Source organism: Heterodontus francisci, chromosome 2, assembly GCF_036365525.1.
Source record: "Heterodontus francisci isolate sHetFra1 chromosome 2, sHetFra1.hap1, whole genome shotgun sequence".
NCBI classification, from domain to species: Eukaryota; Metazoa; Chordata; class Chondrichthyes; order Heterodontiformes; family Heterodontidae; genus Heterodontus; species Heterodontus francisci.
The window spans coordinates 209,327,511-209,344,712 of NC_090372.1; the positions used below are offsets into that span (position 1 = coordinate 209,327,511).

The following is a 17,202-nucleotide window of genomic DNA, read 5'->3' on the forward strand; positions in this document are numbered from 1 at the left end:
AAACTGCAGAATGACTTTTAACTTGCCCAATGGCTTCCTGAAGATGGTAGCAGCTTCTGAAATACTTGGATATCTGCTGTTCAAATAGTTGCAAGTACCCAAGACAGTCATGCTGACCCCCACCTGCCAAGAATGAGGCATATTAATGTTGTCATGTGAAGGTTGATTTTAAACTGTTGCTGGGGTGAAGAAAGGACCTGCTAAAAAAAAACACCAGACACTTGGCAGGAAAAACATCTGCATACTAACAGACAGTGCTTGGAGAGACAAAGGACTATTCCCTGGTCCACTTAACCCAAAATGTACTGTGATCACCAGACATTGAAGAGGAGGATGCTCACATTCCAGGATGACTGCGAAGATGGCCGAATCCACAAACAGAAATGGTCAAACCAGTTAGTCAGATGACTAACCTGCTGGACAAACCGGGGTTTTTGAATTGTGCCACAGAGAAAGGCAGAAGGCTGTTTGAACTGGAACCTGCAACAAGGAAGCCTCTCTCTCTCGCTGGCTTTCTCCCCAAGCCACCAGACCCTCGGAAGAAATGCAAACCTCAAGAGAGAAACGACTCCGACATCGAAAAAAGCGGTACACCCACTCAGCGAAGAAGAGAACCTGATGGAAAGCACAGCAGAACAAGCTGTGGCTTTAACTGCAATAAGAGTGAGACCCAGGAAGCTTACGCCTGCAAGTGGAGGAAAATTTAATAGGATTCCTGAGGGTTATCAGGGTTTTGTGTCTGAAGGGAGAGTAATCCCATACCCCTCGAGTGGGGCAAGCAAGTCCATAGTAATCCTCAGGGACACAGGGGCCACTAGATCCCTTTATTGGGAAAAGGCCTGACCTGTCCCCCAGAGAGTGCAGTAAACTCCAGAGTGGTGGTGAATGGTATTGAAGGGCAGCATATGCCTGTACCTTTACACTGGGTGCACTTGGAATGCGATCTAGTTTCGGGACCGGGGACAGCAAGGATTGTCCCTAGTTTGCCTGTGGACGGGGTTGACCTGCTCCTAGGTAATGATCTAGTGGGGATGAAGGTTGTACTTTCCCCAGTAAAGAAAGAGAGACCGTAGGTCACAGAAACAGGGCAGTGGCAGACGGTCCCCTGCAGTTTCCCTGAATGTGTAGTGAATCAGGCAAAGATCAAACCAGCTCCCCCAGAGGAGACTGCATTGGCACTGCAGGCAGATGACCACGAGGTCTGTCTGTCTGAGACTTTCTTTGGAAAGTTAGAAGACCCAGGGAATGAGTTAAATAAGTCTTCCCTAGCTGAGGCTCAGTGAGCTGATCCAGTATTGTGAGTTAGCACAGGCTGCCCAGACTGAAACTTAAGCAGAGGGAGTCCCTGATTGCTACTATTTAAAGAATGATGAGGAAATGGAGTTCTTCTCAGAGACCTGAGAGCAAGGAGTGGACAGTGATTCACCAGGTAGTGGTGCCGCAGAGGTACCAGAGAGAAATAGTAAGAATGGCCCACGAAATTGCAGTGGCTGCACATGCCGATATACAAAAAAACCAAAGCCTGCATAAGACAGCTGTTTGACTGGCCAAAACTCCATAAAGATATGGTGGATGGGAAGACTAAAAGGTAGGACAGTTGATGAGCAGTAGCAGATGTTTAAGGAGATATTCAATTCCTCCCAACTAAAATATATTTCAGTGAGGAAGAAAGATTCTAAGAGAGGGAAAAATATCCATGGCTAAGCAAGGAAGTTAAGGATAACAAAGACAAAAACTAAGGCATACCGTATTGCAAAGGCCAGTGGCAAGCTGGAAGATTGGGAAACATTTAAAGATCAACAAAGGGTTACTAAAAAAGTAATAAAAAGAGCAAAGGTAAATTATGAAAGAAAACTAGCGCAAAATATAAAAACGGATAGCAAAAGCTTCTATAAGTATATATAAGGTAACAGCGTAGCTAAAGTGAATGTTGGTCTTTTGGAAGATAAGACTGGGGAGTTAATAGAAGGGAACACAGAAATGGTGGAGATACTAAATCAGTATTTTTCCTCAGTTTTCACAGTGGAGGACACTAGTACCATCCCAATAGTAACAGGAAATGCAGTGGTTATAGAAAGAGAGGAACTTAGAAAAATCATCACCACTAGGGAGAAAGTACTGAGAAAACTATTGGGATTGAAGGCAGACAAGTCCCCAGGGCCTGATGGCCTACATCCTCGGGTCTTAAAGGAAGTGGCAGCGGAGATCGTGGATCCATTGGTTATAATATTCCAAAACTCCCTGGATGCGGGAAAGGTTCCAGTGGATTGGAAAAAAGCTAATATAACTCCCTTATTCAAAAAGGGAGGGTGGCAGAAAGTAGGAAACTACAGTCCAGTTAGTTTAGCAACTGTCGTTGGGAAATAGTTAGAATCCATTATTAAGGAAGTAATAACAGGACATTTAGAAAGTCAAAACACAATCCATCAGAGTCAGCATGGTTTTATGAAGGGTAAATCATGTTTGACTAATTTGCTAGAGTTCTTCGAAGCTGTAACAAGCAAAGTGGATAATGGGGATCCTGTAGATGTATTATATCTGGACTTCCAGAAGGCATTTGATAAGGTGCCGCACAAAAGGTTAATACACAAGGTAAGATCACATGGGGTGAGGGGCAATTTATTAGCTTGGATAGAGGATTGGCTAAGCAACAGAAAACAGAGAGTCAGGATAAATGGGTCTTTTTCTGGTTGGCAAGATGTAACTAGTGGGGTGCCACAGGGTTCGGTCCTTGGGCCCCAACTATTTACAATATATATTAATGGCTTGGATGCAGGGATAGAAGATACAATAGCCAAATTTGCAGATGACACTAAAATAGGTGGGATAGTAAGTTGCAATAAAGAAATAGGTTCGGTGAATGGGCCAAAATTTGGCAGATGGAGTTTAACGTGGATAAATGTGAGGTCATCCATTTTGGTCGGAAGAATGGAAAGGCAAATTATCTAAATGGAGAGAAACTTCAGAATGCTTCGGTGCAGAGGGATCTGAGTGTCCTCGTGCATGAATCACAGAAAGCTAGCATGCAGGTACAGCAGGTAATAAGGCAAATGGAATTTTGGCATTTATTGCTAAAGGAATAGAATATAAAAGTAGGGAAGTGTTGTTGCAACTGTACAAGGCATTAGTGAGACCGCACTCGGAGTACTGCATACAGTTTTGGTCCCCTTACTTGAGGAGGGATGTAGCTGCACTGGAGGCAGTTCAGAAGAGGTTCACTAGATTGATTCCAGGGATGAGGGGTTTGTCTTATGAAGAGAGATTAAGCAGTTTAGGCCTTTACTCTTTAGAGTTTAGAAGAATGAGAGGAGATCTAATTGAGGTATATAAGATGATTAAGGGGTTTGACAAAGTAGACGTAGAGAGGATGTTTCCTCTTGTGGGGCAATCTAGAAGAAGAGGTCATAGTTTTAGGATAAGGGGTAGCAGATTTAAAACAGAGATGAGGAGAAATTACTTCTCTCAAAGGGTCGGGAGTCTGTGGAATTCACTACCCCAGAGTGCGGTGGATGCCGGGACACTGAGTAAATTTGAGGAGATAGACAGATTTTTAATTAGTAAACGTTAAAGGGTTATGGAGAACGGGCAGGAAAGTGGAGTTGAGGCCGAGATGAGATCAGCCATGATCGTATTGAATGGCAGAGCAGGCTCGAAGGGCTGAATTGCCTACTCCTGCTCCTAGTTCTTATGACCTTATGAGTACTGTAGGAGTTGCCACATGTGCCAGATTTAGGGGAAACCCCAACCTACAGTGAAATCTGCACCCCTAAATCCTGTATCGGTGTTTGGAGGACCCTCCAGCCAAGGGCTGGTGAACTGTAAGGGACCCCTGTCGAGAGAAAAAGGGCACAAGGCTGGCAACAGGTTAGCAAGGAAAGGGGAAAAAAGGACCAAAAGGGCTGGTTAAAGGAAGTCCGGGAAGAATCCCGGATCAAAACCCCTACTGTCAACCCCGATATGTTTGAAAAATTAGACCCCACATCCTCCTATGTAAATGCAGACACCAGAAACACCTCACCAGAGTTGCTAACAGCATTTACAGGCACTTGCAAAGACAAAGTAAGTACTCAAGAGGGCAGAGAAACCGTGAGGGTGATGCCTCTCCTAGTCGAAATGCCGCAGGGGAGCACAGCAGAATCTGGATAAATACCTGCAAGCAGGAGTGTCCCACAGGACAAAGGGAAGATTAGCAAAGAATCCTCCCCCAGAGTCAGGGAAAAGGGAACCAGCCATCCCCTGAGGTGAAAAGCCCTTGCATGACTCATCAAGGCATTGAAAGAAAGTTCAGAACGGAATCGTCCACTGCCGTCGCCCCTGAACTGAACTCCAACCTAGGGCTAATTAAACCTAACCCTCCCCCTGCAGATCTCAACAAGAACAAAGACCCCTTTAGGCAGTCCTGGAAATGTGCAAACTAAAAAATACTGCCCCAAAAACTGCATGTTTATTGGGATGCCAGAAAGGGGCGTTTAAAGCAGCACTGCCATCAAGAGCACTTGAAATGCCATAGCATACAAGGCTACGGGCCAAGTGCTGGAAAATGGGATTAGAATAGTTAGGTGCTTGATGGCCGGCACAGACACGCTGGGCCGAAGGACTTGTTTCTGTGCTGTATAACTCTATGACTAAGAAAAGGCAGGCTGTAACAATTGTTAGGGTTCTGCATAAATGAGAGAAATGCATGTATGTGTTCCTGTCCTCGTCTTCTCTCTAGTCCCCCTTAACAAAATGTTCTTTTTAAAAATCGCATTTCATTTCACTGGGTGTGGAGGTGTAATGCAGACCCCCATCTGCCAAGAATGAGGCATATTAATTTTGTCCTGTGAACACTGATTTTAAACTGTTGCTGGAGTGAAGAAAGGACTTGTTAAACAAAAATCACCAAACACTTGGCTGGAAAAACATTTGCATACTAACAGACAGTGCTTGGAGAGACAAAGGACTATTCCTTGGTCCATTTAACCCAAAATGGACTGTGATCTCCAGACATTGAAGGTAAGAAGCTAAGATGGCCGAATCCACAAACAGAAGTGGTCAAACCAGCTAGTCACATGACTAACCTGCTGGGCAACCTGGGGTTTTTGAATTGTGCCACAGAGAAGGGCAGAAGGCTGTTTGAACTGGAACCTGCAACAAGGAAGCCTCCCTCTGGCTTTCTCCCCAAGTCACCGGACCCACGGAAGACACGTAAACCTCAAGAGAGAAAAGACTTAGACATTGAAACAAGTTAAAGCGTGAACTGGGCCCCAATGAACAGCAGGATTTACCTGCAACCAAAGATTCCACAATGAACTTAAAGGACAGTGAATACCTAACAGATATTGCTTCAAACTGTTCCCCTTTGTTCTTGCTACTTTTTCTGTCTCTATCTGCGTGTGTGTTTATCGTGTATGCATGCTAGCGTGACCGCGTTGCATCTTCCTAGTCGTTAACCGGATTAGAGTTTAAGATTAATAAACTTCCACCTTTCTGGTTTAAATCTAAGAAAACCTGTCTGAATTTATTTCTTTGCCTTACAATTGGAAAGTGGTGAACAAGGATGCACTAAGAGGGAGCTAAAACACGGTGTTTTTTTAAAAATTAAACCCTGTTACAGTTAAACCAGGCAAAGGTTGAGAGGGAACCCCCAGACCCCTCTCACCTGGTCGTAATACAACATAAGATATTAATAACTGTTGGATTGCCTAAGTTGCTCTGCCCGAGATTTAATAACCCAGGACTTAGAGCCTTAGTGCAATGGAAAGCACTTGTGTTGTGGTTATTAAATCAGTGTGTTTCTGGTTTCAGATGATTTGACTTTGCTCTCATTGAGAGGAAATCTCTTCTGTGAGGTTCTAGGATCCTGTTTCTGCTCACTGCCACAGTTGAAGAATTATTGTTTGCATTGCAATCAGAGGCTTTGTGAAGTCACATATCTTTTAAGTTATTCATGCTATTAGGAGTGGAGGAAAAATGCAGACTGGTGTAGCTAAGTTTAACAGATTTCAGCGGTGTCTCATTGATAGCATTCTTGCCTCGGAGTCAGAAGATTGTGGGGTCAAGTCTTATTCCAGACACTTGAGCACAAAATCCAGGCTGATAGTTAAGCAAAGTTAGGCAGTGCTGCATGGATGAGTATTTTGGATGAAATGTTAACCAAAGCCCCTTCAGTTGGATGTAAAAGATCCCATGGCATTATTTCGAAGAGGAGTAGGGGAGTTCTCCCTGGTGTACTGGCCAATATTTATCCCGCAACCAAAGCACTAAAACAGATGATCTCAGAATTATATTACTGCTTTTTGTGGCACTTTGCAGTGTACAAAATGGCTACCTTGTTTCCTATATTATAACAGTGACCACTTTCTTTTAAAAAGTACTTCATTGCCTGTAAAGTGCTTCCTGAGGCTCCAAAGTCATGAAAGGTGCTATATAAATGGATCTTTTTCTTTATTCCTCTGCTATTTATACTATTTCAGCAAAGTTATTTTTGGATAAATGCACAAGACTGCAGATGCCCTTTTAAGAGCTTCAGAGACTAACTGCATCTGTGACGTTTCCCTGGATCAGACCACCTGACTCTGCCAGCACCAAACATGGAGCATAGGACCTTCCTACACTGACCAGCTCAGTATGATAGTATGCAATGCTTTTCCCACTGAACATGATCGTATCCTAACTCAAACTAACTCCTGTACACCCATCATCCCTTTGCATGTCAACCTACATTAACTTCTGGTCCGCCAATGCATTGATTTAAAATTCTCAACTTAATGTTCAAACCCCTCCATGACCTTGCCTCTCCATATATCTGCAACCTCCTTCATCTGTACAACCTCTGGCCTCTTATGCATCGCTCACATTCATCGCCCCACCATTGGTGGCCATATCTTCATTCAAGGCCAGAAGCTCGTCAATTCCCTCCCTAAACCTCTCCGACAGACTTTCCTAATTTAAGACACTCCTTAAAATCTATCTTTGATCAAAATTTAGTTACCTGTCCTAACAATAGCTTCTTTGCCTTGGTGTCAATGTTTATCTGATTAAACTCCTGTGCAGTGCCTTGGGATGTTTTACTTTTTGTTGTTCTCAGTAGAACAGTAGTGGCAAAGATTTTGAAGTTATTCAAGGCACAGCATTGGGAGGGGAATTATAGGATGTTATAGAAGGATGAGCTAGATAAGCAAATAGAACCCCCCATCAGAAGGTATCCGTGTGATCTGTTGGGAGAGCAGATCCTGCATCTTTCCAAGTAACTGAGTGTCCTGTCAGGTAGTCGTCATATTATCACAGCTGATGATAAGAAAACTTAAAAGTACTGAGGCTTGACACTTGATAAGCACATTGAAAGTTTAACTGGTCATAAATAAATTGTTCAAGTCCCTGGCCTTGATTAGCTGGAAAGTGTCCTTTAGCGCAAACTGTAGCGACTCATAGGTCAATTTTGATATGTGCCCACCAACAGACTGGATAGTGCCTCAGGAAAACAGATAAGCATTTACGCAGATTCAAATAAACGATGCACATAAGTACTATAATGCAGTGCATTAGCAAGAAATAAAGAAAAAATAGTTAAGATAAAAGTGAAATATTAAGAAAAAAAATGCAATGAGGAGATGTTAAACTCTGTTAAAAGTTTGAGAAGTGTATATTTTAGATGTATAAAGTTACATAGAGATTTTATTAGCTGTGACATTGAGGTTTGTTTCACAAGCTGGAAAAAGGCCTGAAATTCTCTGGAGCTGTCTATGGGTTAAACACCAGCCTATATGTGTTAATTTATGCACCTAGGACTTGGACTCTTGCCATGAACCTACCCTGCTGCCTCAACACCTCCTGAGAGGGCAAAAACACATGGACAGTTGCAGCCAATCCAGCAAGCCTCTTGTCAAGAATTCCTCTCCTATCCCTCAAAAGCGATAAGGCAAGTTAGGGGAGTGGGGATAGGGCTATTTGGACTATTCCTACAGATCTGGGTTGTGAGGAAAAACTGTTATTTTGGCATCTTAATGTTTTAGAAAACTGCAACTAAAAAAACCCCAACTTAATGTGAATTGATGGAATGCAAAACTGGAAAGCTCTACCCCGTCCCAATAATGTGTTAGATGTGATAAAAAACAAACAAACTGCTCAACATCTTCAGGCATTGATGTATATGGATAACCATCTTGCTGATGAATGGCACTTCCCTATATGAAGTTGGTAAGTTAACCAAGAGTCATACTCACATGAAGAACTGGGAACCATTGGTATCTCTTCCTCTGTTTGCCATTGACAACAGGAACTCCCTGTCGTGTTTGAGCACAAAATTCTCATCTGTCCAAGAAAGGAGTAGCTGGTCAGCTTTGAGAGACACCACAGAGTGACTGTAGTCTATTTGCCAATTGCACCAACAACAGAGTAACAGCCTTGCTTTAGGCCTCACCACAGCTTTACACTAAAATATTGTGTCGAGGAGGAACACAAATTTCAAATTTTCTTATATTACCAGTACTGAAACTAGTGCACTAAATGCTCTAGGTGAGCAGTTTCAATTTGTCTTCGTGTTTGTTGTGTGTTTTTTTTGTTTTTCTTTAAAGTCTGCAAGCAATAAAGAAAATCGGACCATTTATTCCATCAACTCACTGCCAATAATGGTACTTGCTGGGGAGGGTGCAAGGGAGTGTGTTTTAACTGTGTTACTTAGCTTTTTTTTCTTACCTTTTCATTTTGCAAAAGATCACATTCTCTATAAATAAAAGAATATGTTGAAAGTTTTAGGCAGGATGATAGGTTTTCTCATGAATAAATTGCCTAACCTCCATGCTGCAAGTTGCGAGCTTACTGCATAATAATTTACCTTTTAATTCACTTTTTGTAGTTAACAGTGAACACGCTAAGAAACAATTAGCCCAAATTCATGCATCTATTTTGTGCATGCAACATTTCAAGCACTAGCTACATGCAACAGGTGAGGGAATTAAAAGCAATGCTATTCACGTATTGTTAGAGGGAGTCTTCTATTTAGTAACTCAACAGATTAATTTGGGCTTTGCATTGAAATTAAAAAGATGTCGCTACCTTCAAAGTATCCGCCATAAATAGATTCTCCTCCTCGTCCATTACCTAAGGATCACAGATGTATAAGTAACACTAGGCTCCACATTGAACGTTTCTATACAATTAACAAAAAGTACATTATGCAGGATCTAAGCAGAAGATTAGATTCGGCCAATGTCCTTTCATATCTGGTTTATAGTTCACCGCCAGACAGATGGCAAGAGGACCATGACGTTTAGCAGGCTGTAAAAGATCGTTGTCCGGCATTCTCCATTCGACTTAGAACACACCATCAAAAGTACTTCTCAAATCTTGACACCTTATTCTAATATAAGGAGGAAGGTTAAGCAAATAACATGAATAATGCTGTAGACATGCTTTACTGAAGGATAGTTAGATATTAACTTCTCCCCAAAAGAATATCTAATCCCATCGCCAGTGGAAAATGCAGCACCTTCCCCTTCTACACTTGAGCACATGTGCGCAAATTTAAATAAAGCCTATTGCATAAATGAAAATAGTTAGAAAATTTGTCATCTTTCAAACAGCATTCACTGTTGTCAACGTACCAGATTAGTGAAAAAAATATATACTGTTCAATAATGTTAACATTGAGAATGACCAGATTTAATTCCTTGCTGCTCAAAAACAATGAAAATACAACACACTATGAAATAACATATTGTGCACGACAAAGAGGACACACGAAGAGACACACATTCACAAATCTCTGACGGTAGCAGGATAAGTTGATAAAACTTTTAAAAAGAGCATATGGGATCCTTGGTTTTTATAAACAGAGGCACAACGGTATATAAAAAAGGAAGTTAAGCTAAACCTTTATAAATCATTGATTAGGCCTCAGCTGAAGTATTGTGTTTAATTATGGGTACTACATTTTAGGAAGGATATCAAGGCTTTGGAGAGGATGCAGTGGATATTTACCAGAATGGTGCCAGGGATGATGGACTTCAGTTATGTCAAGAGACCGGAGAAGCTGGGATTGTTATACTTGGAACTAAGAATGTTATGAAGAGATTGAATACAGATGTTCAACATTATGAAGGGTTTTGATAGAGTAATAGGGAGAAACTGTTCCCACTGGCAGGAGGGTTGGTAACCAGAAGACACCAATTTAAAATAATTGGCAAAAGAGCGAGTTGTGATCTGGAAGGTACTGTCTGAAAGGATGAAGGAAGCAAATTCAATAGTAATTTCTGAAGAGAATTGGATAAATATTTGAAAAGGAAAATTTTGTAGGGCTATGGGGAAAGTCCAGGGGTGAGGGACTAACTGGATAGCTCTTTCAAAGAGCTAGCAAAGGCACCTTCTCAAGGGCAATTAGCGATGGGCAGCAAATGTTCACCTTGCCAGCGATACAATCATCCCATGATAAGAATAAAAAATATGACAGGGTGTACGATGTGGTGTATGATTCTGTGAGAGCTACTTTAAATCTGGGTGGGAGAAATAATGAAATAAGTTAAATAGCAAAGGTCTGTGCAAAATTTAAACTTCTTATTACAGGCATCCTTAGCTATCTTGATGTCACTCATCACAAGTGCCATCCTAATCCATTGTTGGACAGAAAAATGTTCATTATACACTGTGAATTTTATGGAGGGACGACTTTCTGCACAGTACTTTTCTAACTTGGATAGGACAAGCTACCAGAACAGGAAAGACCCAGGTTTAATCCCTGGATTTCTCTCTGGAATGCTATACAATCGGCCTGTGTCCAAGGACAAAGGAAGAGAAAATTATAAAATACACAGTAAGCTCCAATGCTGTTACTATCCTGCTCACTGGAAAATGACTGCATGTGGACAGTGTGATGCATGACTGTGCTAATTGCTCACCCCTAGAATACACAGTGCAATCCTGATGGGAGTGACATGTGAACACAGTAGTAATAGTAGTTCAAATGCATCAGTCTGTGATCAATGACAGATCGAGATCAGGCATCAGCTCTAAACAAGGCTGCAGGGATAGCACCTTCCTCTTTCAGATAGTAAGCATTTTTAGTCACTTTATACACAGCTAAAATTTACAACACAGCTTGGTCAAAGTTATATCAGGGCGATTTTAATAACTGCTAGACTCCCTTTAATAACATCAACCCACATTACAGTGAACTGCCTTGATACCACTTCAGCTGAACTAATATATATTGCAAATCATGTTTTTCCCACCTTCACTGAAGTCACCACCTTGGACCATAAATTCTTTTACAATACGATGGAAAGTGGAGCCCTTATAACAAAGCTGCTTTCGAGTTTTTTTTCCTAATCCTTTTTCACCTGTAAGAGATAAAATAATGTTAGTAGACACAAAAGAGGACCCGTCCAAATATTTGCTAGTGTGAAGGACTTTTCTGGGTGGGGCGATTCCCTGCAAATAATAACACTCCCAGTATTTTTTCCAAATACTGCAGCTCTGTCTAGGTCCTCCTGCAAGTATATACACCATATCCAGGGTCCTTTGCAAACTTCTGGGGCACTTATCTGCAAGTACTGACACGTTCAGGGGGTTCCTCATCTCAACTTCTATAAGATAATGTTAACTACCTAATAGAAGAGTGTGCATTACCTCTGCAGTAATTTTTTAAAAATTACTTTAGTGACAGAAATAACATGCTAGTAAATCAAATGTAGAATTGGTAGTATCAGAAGGACAGAACTTTGATGACCTCACACTCTCCCCACAGACCTACTAGGGTAAGGGGACCCCAATTTTAAAATTAATGATTCACAGTGACCGAGGAACAGCTGCACAGAAATAAGGAAAAGAAAACAGAAGCTCTTCAATGGAAGCATTTATCAATTTAAAATTTAATCAAAACTAACATACTGTGGAGGAATTGAACTTGCTCTGGCCTATGCCCCAACCCCCACTGCCCACCCCTCATCTGCCCCCCAAAACCATTCTTCCTGCCTACATTGACTCTCTGACTTCTTCAAATTAATCTACACAGCTTTGTCAAAGTTATATCAGGGCAATTTTAATAACTGCCAGACTCCCTTTAATAACATCAACCCACATTACAGTGAACTGCCTTGATACCACTTCAGCTGAACTAATATATATTGCAAATCATGTTTTTCCCACCTTCACTGAAGTCACCACCTTGGACCATAAATTCTTTTACAGTACGATGGAAAATGGGGGCCTTATAACAAAGCTGCTTTCGCGTGGTGTCCAAACTTTTGGGGGGGCCACATTACAAATTTTGTCTTACATAAGGGCCCGGAGAGACAATTTCGGAAAGATAAAGGCATTAAACATTTACCTTACTATTAATCAAAACAACAAACATGCATTTTTGTGTAGAAGCTTTAAATGAGAAGAATAATTTCTCATCACTATGCTGTACACTGATTAAGTGAGATACCTGGCATTTTTTGCTTGCACAAGTAGTAATTTTTGCCCACACAGTTCTTTTAGCGATGCAGAGCATTCCCCACATCTCTGCCTCGCTCCCTCTCCGTCCCCACATCTCTGCCTCGCTCCCTCTCCGTCCCCACATCTCTGCCTCGCTCCCTCTCCGTCCCCACATCTCTGCCTCGCTCCCTCTCCGTCCCCACATCTCTGCCTCGCTCCCTCTCCGTCCCCACATCTCTGCCTCGCTCCCTCTCCGTCCCCACATCTCTGCCTCGCTCCCTCTCCGTCCCCACATCTCTGCCTCGCTCCCTCTCCGTCCCCACATCTCTGCCTCGCTCCCTCTCCGTCCCCACATCTCTCCCTGGCTCCCTCCGTCCCCACATCGCTCCCTCCGCCCCCACATCTCTCCCTCGCTCCCTCCGTCCCCACATCTCTCCCTCGCTCCCTCCGTCCCCACATCTCTCCCTCGCTCCCTCCGTCCCCACATCTCTCCCTCGCTCCCTCCGTCCCCACATCTCTCCCTCGCTCCCTCCGTCCCCACATCTCTCCCTCGCTCCCTCCGTCCCTCGCCCGTGCTCTCCCTCACCCCCCCTCGCTCTCCGTACCCCCGCCTCTCTTGTTCTCTCTTCCCCCGCCTCTGTCACTCTCTCTCTCCCTTGCCCCCCTTCTCTCTTTCTGACCCCCTCCCCGTCTCTCTCTCTCTCTCATCCCCGTCCCCCCCTTCACTCTCACCTCCCCCTCTCTCCATCTCCCCGGTCCCCAATTCTCTCTATCCCCGCCCCATCTTCTCTCTCTTTCTCATCCCTCCCCTCTCCGTCACCCACTCGCACTCTCTCACCCTGTCCCCGACTCTCCATCTCCCTGCCCTCCCTCTCTTTCCCTCTCTCCCCGCCCCTTTCTCTCTCCCCTCCATCCCTTTCTCTCTCTCTCCCTGTACCCCCTTCTCTTTCTCTCTCGCCTCCTCCCCAGTCCCCACTTCATTCTATACCCGTCACCCCCCTCGCGCTCTCTCCCCACCCCGCTCTCTCCCTCACTCTCTCTCCCCGTCCCCCCACCCCCGCTCTCTCTCTCCCCGTCCCCCCCACCCCCGCTCTCTCTCTCCCCGTCCCCCCCACCCCCGCTCTCTCTCTCCATCACCCCCTCTCTCTTTCTCTTTCTGATATTTGCTGAGAATGGGAATGCTCAGCAGAGCAGCTTTTTAAAAAATAAATTATAATGTTAGTTTCACAGCTGACAGGTGCAGGGCGCAGTAACAGCGGTTTCCAAACTTCGGATAGATATGGAATTTTCCAGTGGGCTATTTAGAAAAAAAAAATCAGAACCTGCCAGAAATCCCCAAAGCTGGCCGATGTTTGGAAACCGCTGTTCCCGCTCCCAGCACCAGTCAGCTATGAAACTGATACTGCGATCCTTTTTAAAAGCTGGTCTGGACGAAGAAACCAATGGGAAACTTCTCATCTCTGAAATTACCAGTCACGAACCTCAAAATCTTTTACCATGGACGCTGCTGTCCGCGTACGGCCATGTTGCCAACCACTGGGATGAGGAACAGCCCAGTACCATTTACAACTGTGGGCCAGATGGAAACCTTTGGCAGGGCAGATCCTGACCCATGGGCGGTATGTTAGACAACCCTGTTCTACAGTGTAACTCCTCCCTATACTACAACCTCCTCCATGCATACATCCTCTTCAACTCTGGCCTCCTGTGCACTGCACCGCCTCCGCCACCTCCCCAACCCTCTTCGTCTAATCAATCTGTGATAGAGTTTCAGGCACCTTGTTCCAGCTATCTGGTACTCCTTCCCTAAACCTGTCCTTTACCTCAGTCTTCCATTAAACCCTTCATAAAGCTCATCTCTGCGACTCAGCCATCAGTCAGCTCTCCTAACCCCTCTCTCATGGCTCAGGATACAGGCCTCATGATTTCTCTGGAAAGTAACTTGGGATATTGTGCATGTTAAAGTGATGTACTGTACGGACCAATGCAAAGAGGAAATTGTGAGAGGTCTGAGCCAACATGTACCCGTTAAGGTGAAGGGTAGGACCAACAAGTCCAGGGAACCCTGGATGTCAAGGGATATAGAGGATTGGATCAGGAAAAAAAAAGGAGGCTTATGGCAGATTCAGAGCGTTGAAAACAGCAGAGGCACTAGAGGAGTATAGAAAGTGTAGGGGGTACTTAAAAAAGTAATTAGGACAGCGAAGAGGGGACATGAAAAAACACTGGGCAAGATAAAGGAAAATCCTAAGGCATTTTATAAGTATATTTAGGGCAAGAGTATAAACAGGGGAAGTGTAAGGCCCATTAGGGACCAATGCGGCAATCTGCGTCTGGAGCCGGAGGATATCGGTGAGGCTTTAAATGATTACTTTTCATCTGTGTTCACTATGGAGAAGGAGAAGGATGTAGAGATCAGGGAGAGGGATTGTGATATACCTGAACGTATTATTATTGAAAGGGAGGAAGTATTAGCTGTTTTAGTGGTCTTAAAAGTGGATAAATCCCCAGGCCCAGATGAGATGTATCCCAGGCAAGGGAGGAGATATCAGGGGCTCTGACATAAATTTTCAGATCCTCTCTGGCCACAGGAGAGGTACCAGAGGACTGGAGAACAGCGAATGTGGTACCATTATTCAAAAAGCAGCTGTACAAAACTCTGGTGAGGCCGCACCTTGAGTATTGCGTGCAGTTCTGGTTACCGCATTATAGGAAGGACGTGGAAGCTTTGGAAAGGGTGCAGAGGAGATTTACTAGGATGTTGCCTGGTATGGAAGGAAGGTCTTACGAGGAAAGGCTGAGAGACTTGGGGTTGTTTTCGTTAGAGAGAAGGAGGAGGAGAGGTGACTTAATAGAGACATACAAGATAATCAGAGGGTTAGATAGGGTGGATAGTGAGAGTCTTTTTCCTCGGATGATGATGGCAAACACGAGGGGACATAGCTTTAAGTTGAGGGGTGAAAGATATAGGACAGATGTCAGAGGTAGTTTCTTTACGCAGAGAGTAGTAGGGGCGTGGAACGCCCTGCCTGCAACAGTAGTAGACTCGCCAACTTTAAGGGCATTTAAGTGGTCATTGGATAGACATATGGATGAAAATGGAATAGTGTAGGTCAGATGATCGGCGCAACATCGAGGGCCGAAGGGCCTGTACTGCGCTGTAATGTTCTAATTCTAAAAAAAAAGGGTAGCAGGGATAAACCAGGTAATTACAGGCCAGTGAGTCTAACATCAGTAGTTGGGAAACTATTGGAAACAATTCTGAGGGACAGGATTAATCTCCACTTGGAGAGGCAGGGATTAATCAGGGATAGTCAGCATGGCTTTGTCAGGGGGAGATCGTGTCTAATTAATTTGATTGAATGTTTCGAGGCGGTCAGTAGATGTGTAGATGAGGGGAAAGCAGTTGATGTAGTCAACATGGACTTCAGTAAGGCTTTTGATAAGGTCCTGCATGGGAGATTGGTTAAGAAGGTAAGAGCCCATGGGATCCAGGGCAATTTGGATCCAAAATTGGCTTAGTGGCAGGAGGCAGAGGGTGATGGTCGAGGGTTGTTTCTGCGAGTGGAAGCCTGTGACCAGTGGTATACCGCAGGGATTGGTGCTGGGACCCTTGCTGTTTGTACTGTACATTAAAGATTCAGACGTAAATATAGGAGGTATGATCAGTAAGTTCACAGAGGACACGAAAATTGGTGGTGTCATAAATAGTGAGGAGGAAAGCCTTAGATTACAGGATTATATAAATGGGCTGGTAAGATGGGCAGAGCAGTGGCAAATGGAATTTAATCCTGAGAAGAGTGAGGTGATGCATTTTGGGAGGACTAAGAGGGCAAGGGAATAGACAATGATGGTAGGACTCTAGGAAGTACAGAAGGTCAGAGGGTCCTTGGGGTGCTTGTCCATAGATCACTGAAGGCAGCAGCACAGGTAGATAAGGTGGTTAGGATGGCATAGGGGATACTTGCCTTTATTAGCCGAGGCACAGAATACAAGAGCAGGGAAGTTATAGTGGAGCTGTATAAAACACTAGTTAGGCCGCAGCTGGAGTACTGTGTATAGTTCTGGGCACCACACTATAGGAAGGATGTGACTGCATTGGAGAGGGTGAAGAGGAGATTCACCAGGATGTTGCCTGGGCTGGATCATTTCAGCTATGAAGAGAGACTGAAAAGGCTGGGGTTGTTTTCCTTAGAGCAGAGAAGGCTGAGGGGGGACATGATTGAGGTATACAAAATTATGAGGGGCACTGATAGATTCGATAGGAAGGAACTTTTTCCCTTAGCGGAGGGGTCAATAACCAGGGGGCATAGATTTAAGGTAAGGGGCAGGAGGTTTAGAGGGTATTTGAGGAAAATTTTTGTCACCCAGAGGATGGTTGGAATCTGGAATGCACTGCCTGAAGAGGTGGTAGAGGCAGGAACCATCACAACATTTAAGAAGTATTTAGATGAGCACTTGAAACGCCATAGCATACAAGGCTACGGGCCAAGTGCTGGAAAATGGGATTAGAATAGGTAGGTGCTTGATGGCTGGCACGGACACAATGGGCCGATGGGCCTGTTTCTGTGCTGTATGACTCTATGATAAAGGGATAATCATATAAACATAGCCCTTCTAGGTGTGCACTCTACATGGAGTATAAAATTCTAATTTTTGCTTTAGCCCCTTGTATGTCAATGCTTTTGTTTGCTGTCTATAGGTTGGTGTTACCATAGGACACAGAGGGCATGGTTTTTTCATATTGTACACAGAGGAAAAGAAAAGAATTAACACAGTATGATATTTTCTGGAGGTTTATCATCT

The 17,202-nt window shown here is 43.9% G+C and overlaps 1 protein-coding gene across 7 annotated transcripts in view; it reads right to left on the reverse strand.

Moving 5' to 3' along the window:
- The window catches only part of nktr (natural killer cell triggering receptor), a 358,088-nt gene that overhangs the window by 80,950 nt on the left and 259,936 nt on the right, over positions 1-17,202 (reverse strand). For 6 of the 7 annotated variants that reach the window (XM_068015501.1, XM_068015482.1, XM_068015472.1 and 3 more), the window contains exons 4-6: positions 11,208-11,315; positions 9,037-9,081; positions 8,205-8,292 (exon numbers count right to left, since the gene is read on the reverse strand). In XM_068015501.1, the coding sequence (XP_067871602.1) occupies positions 8,205-8,292; positions 9,037-9,081; positions 11,208-11,315 (241 nt within the window). Of the gene's footprint in view, positions 1-8,204; positions 8,293-8,676; positions 8,705-9,036; positions 9,082-11,207; positions 11,316-17,202 lie in introns of those variants that run through there. The other variant, XM_068015529.1, reaches the window with a different exon arrangement.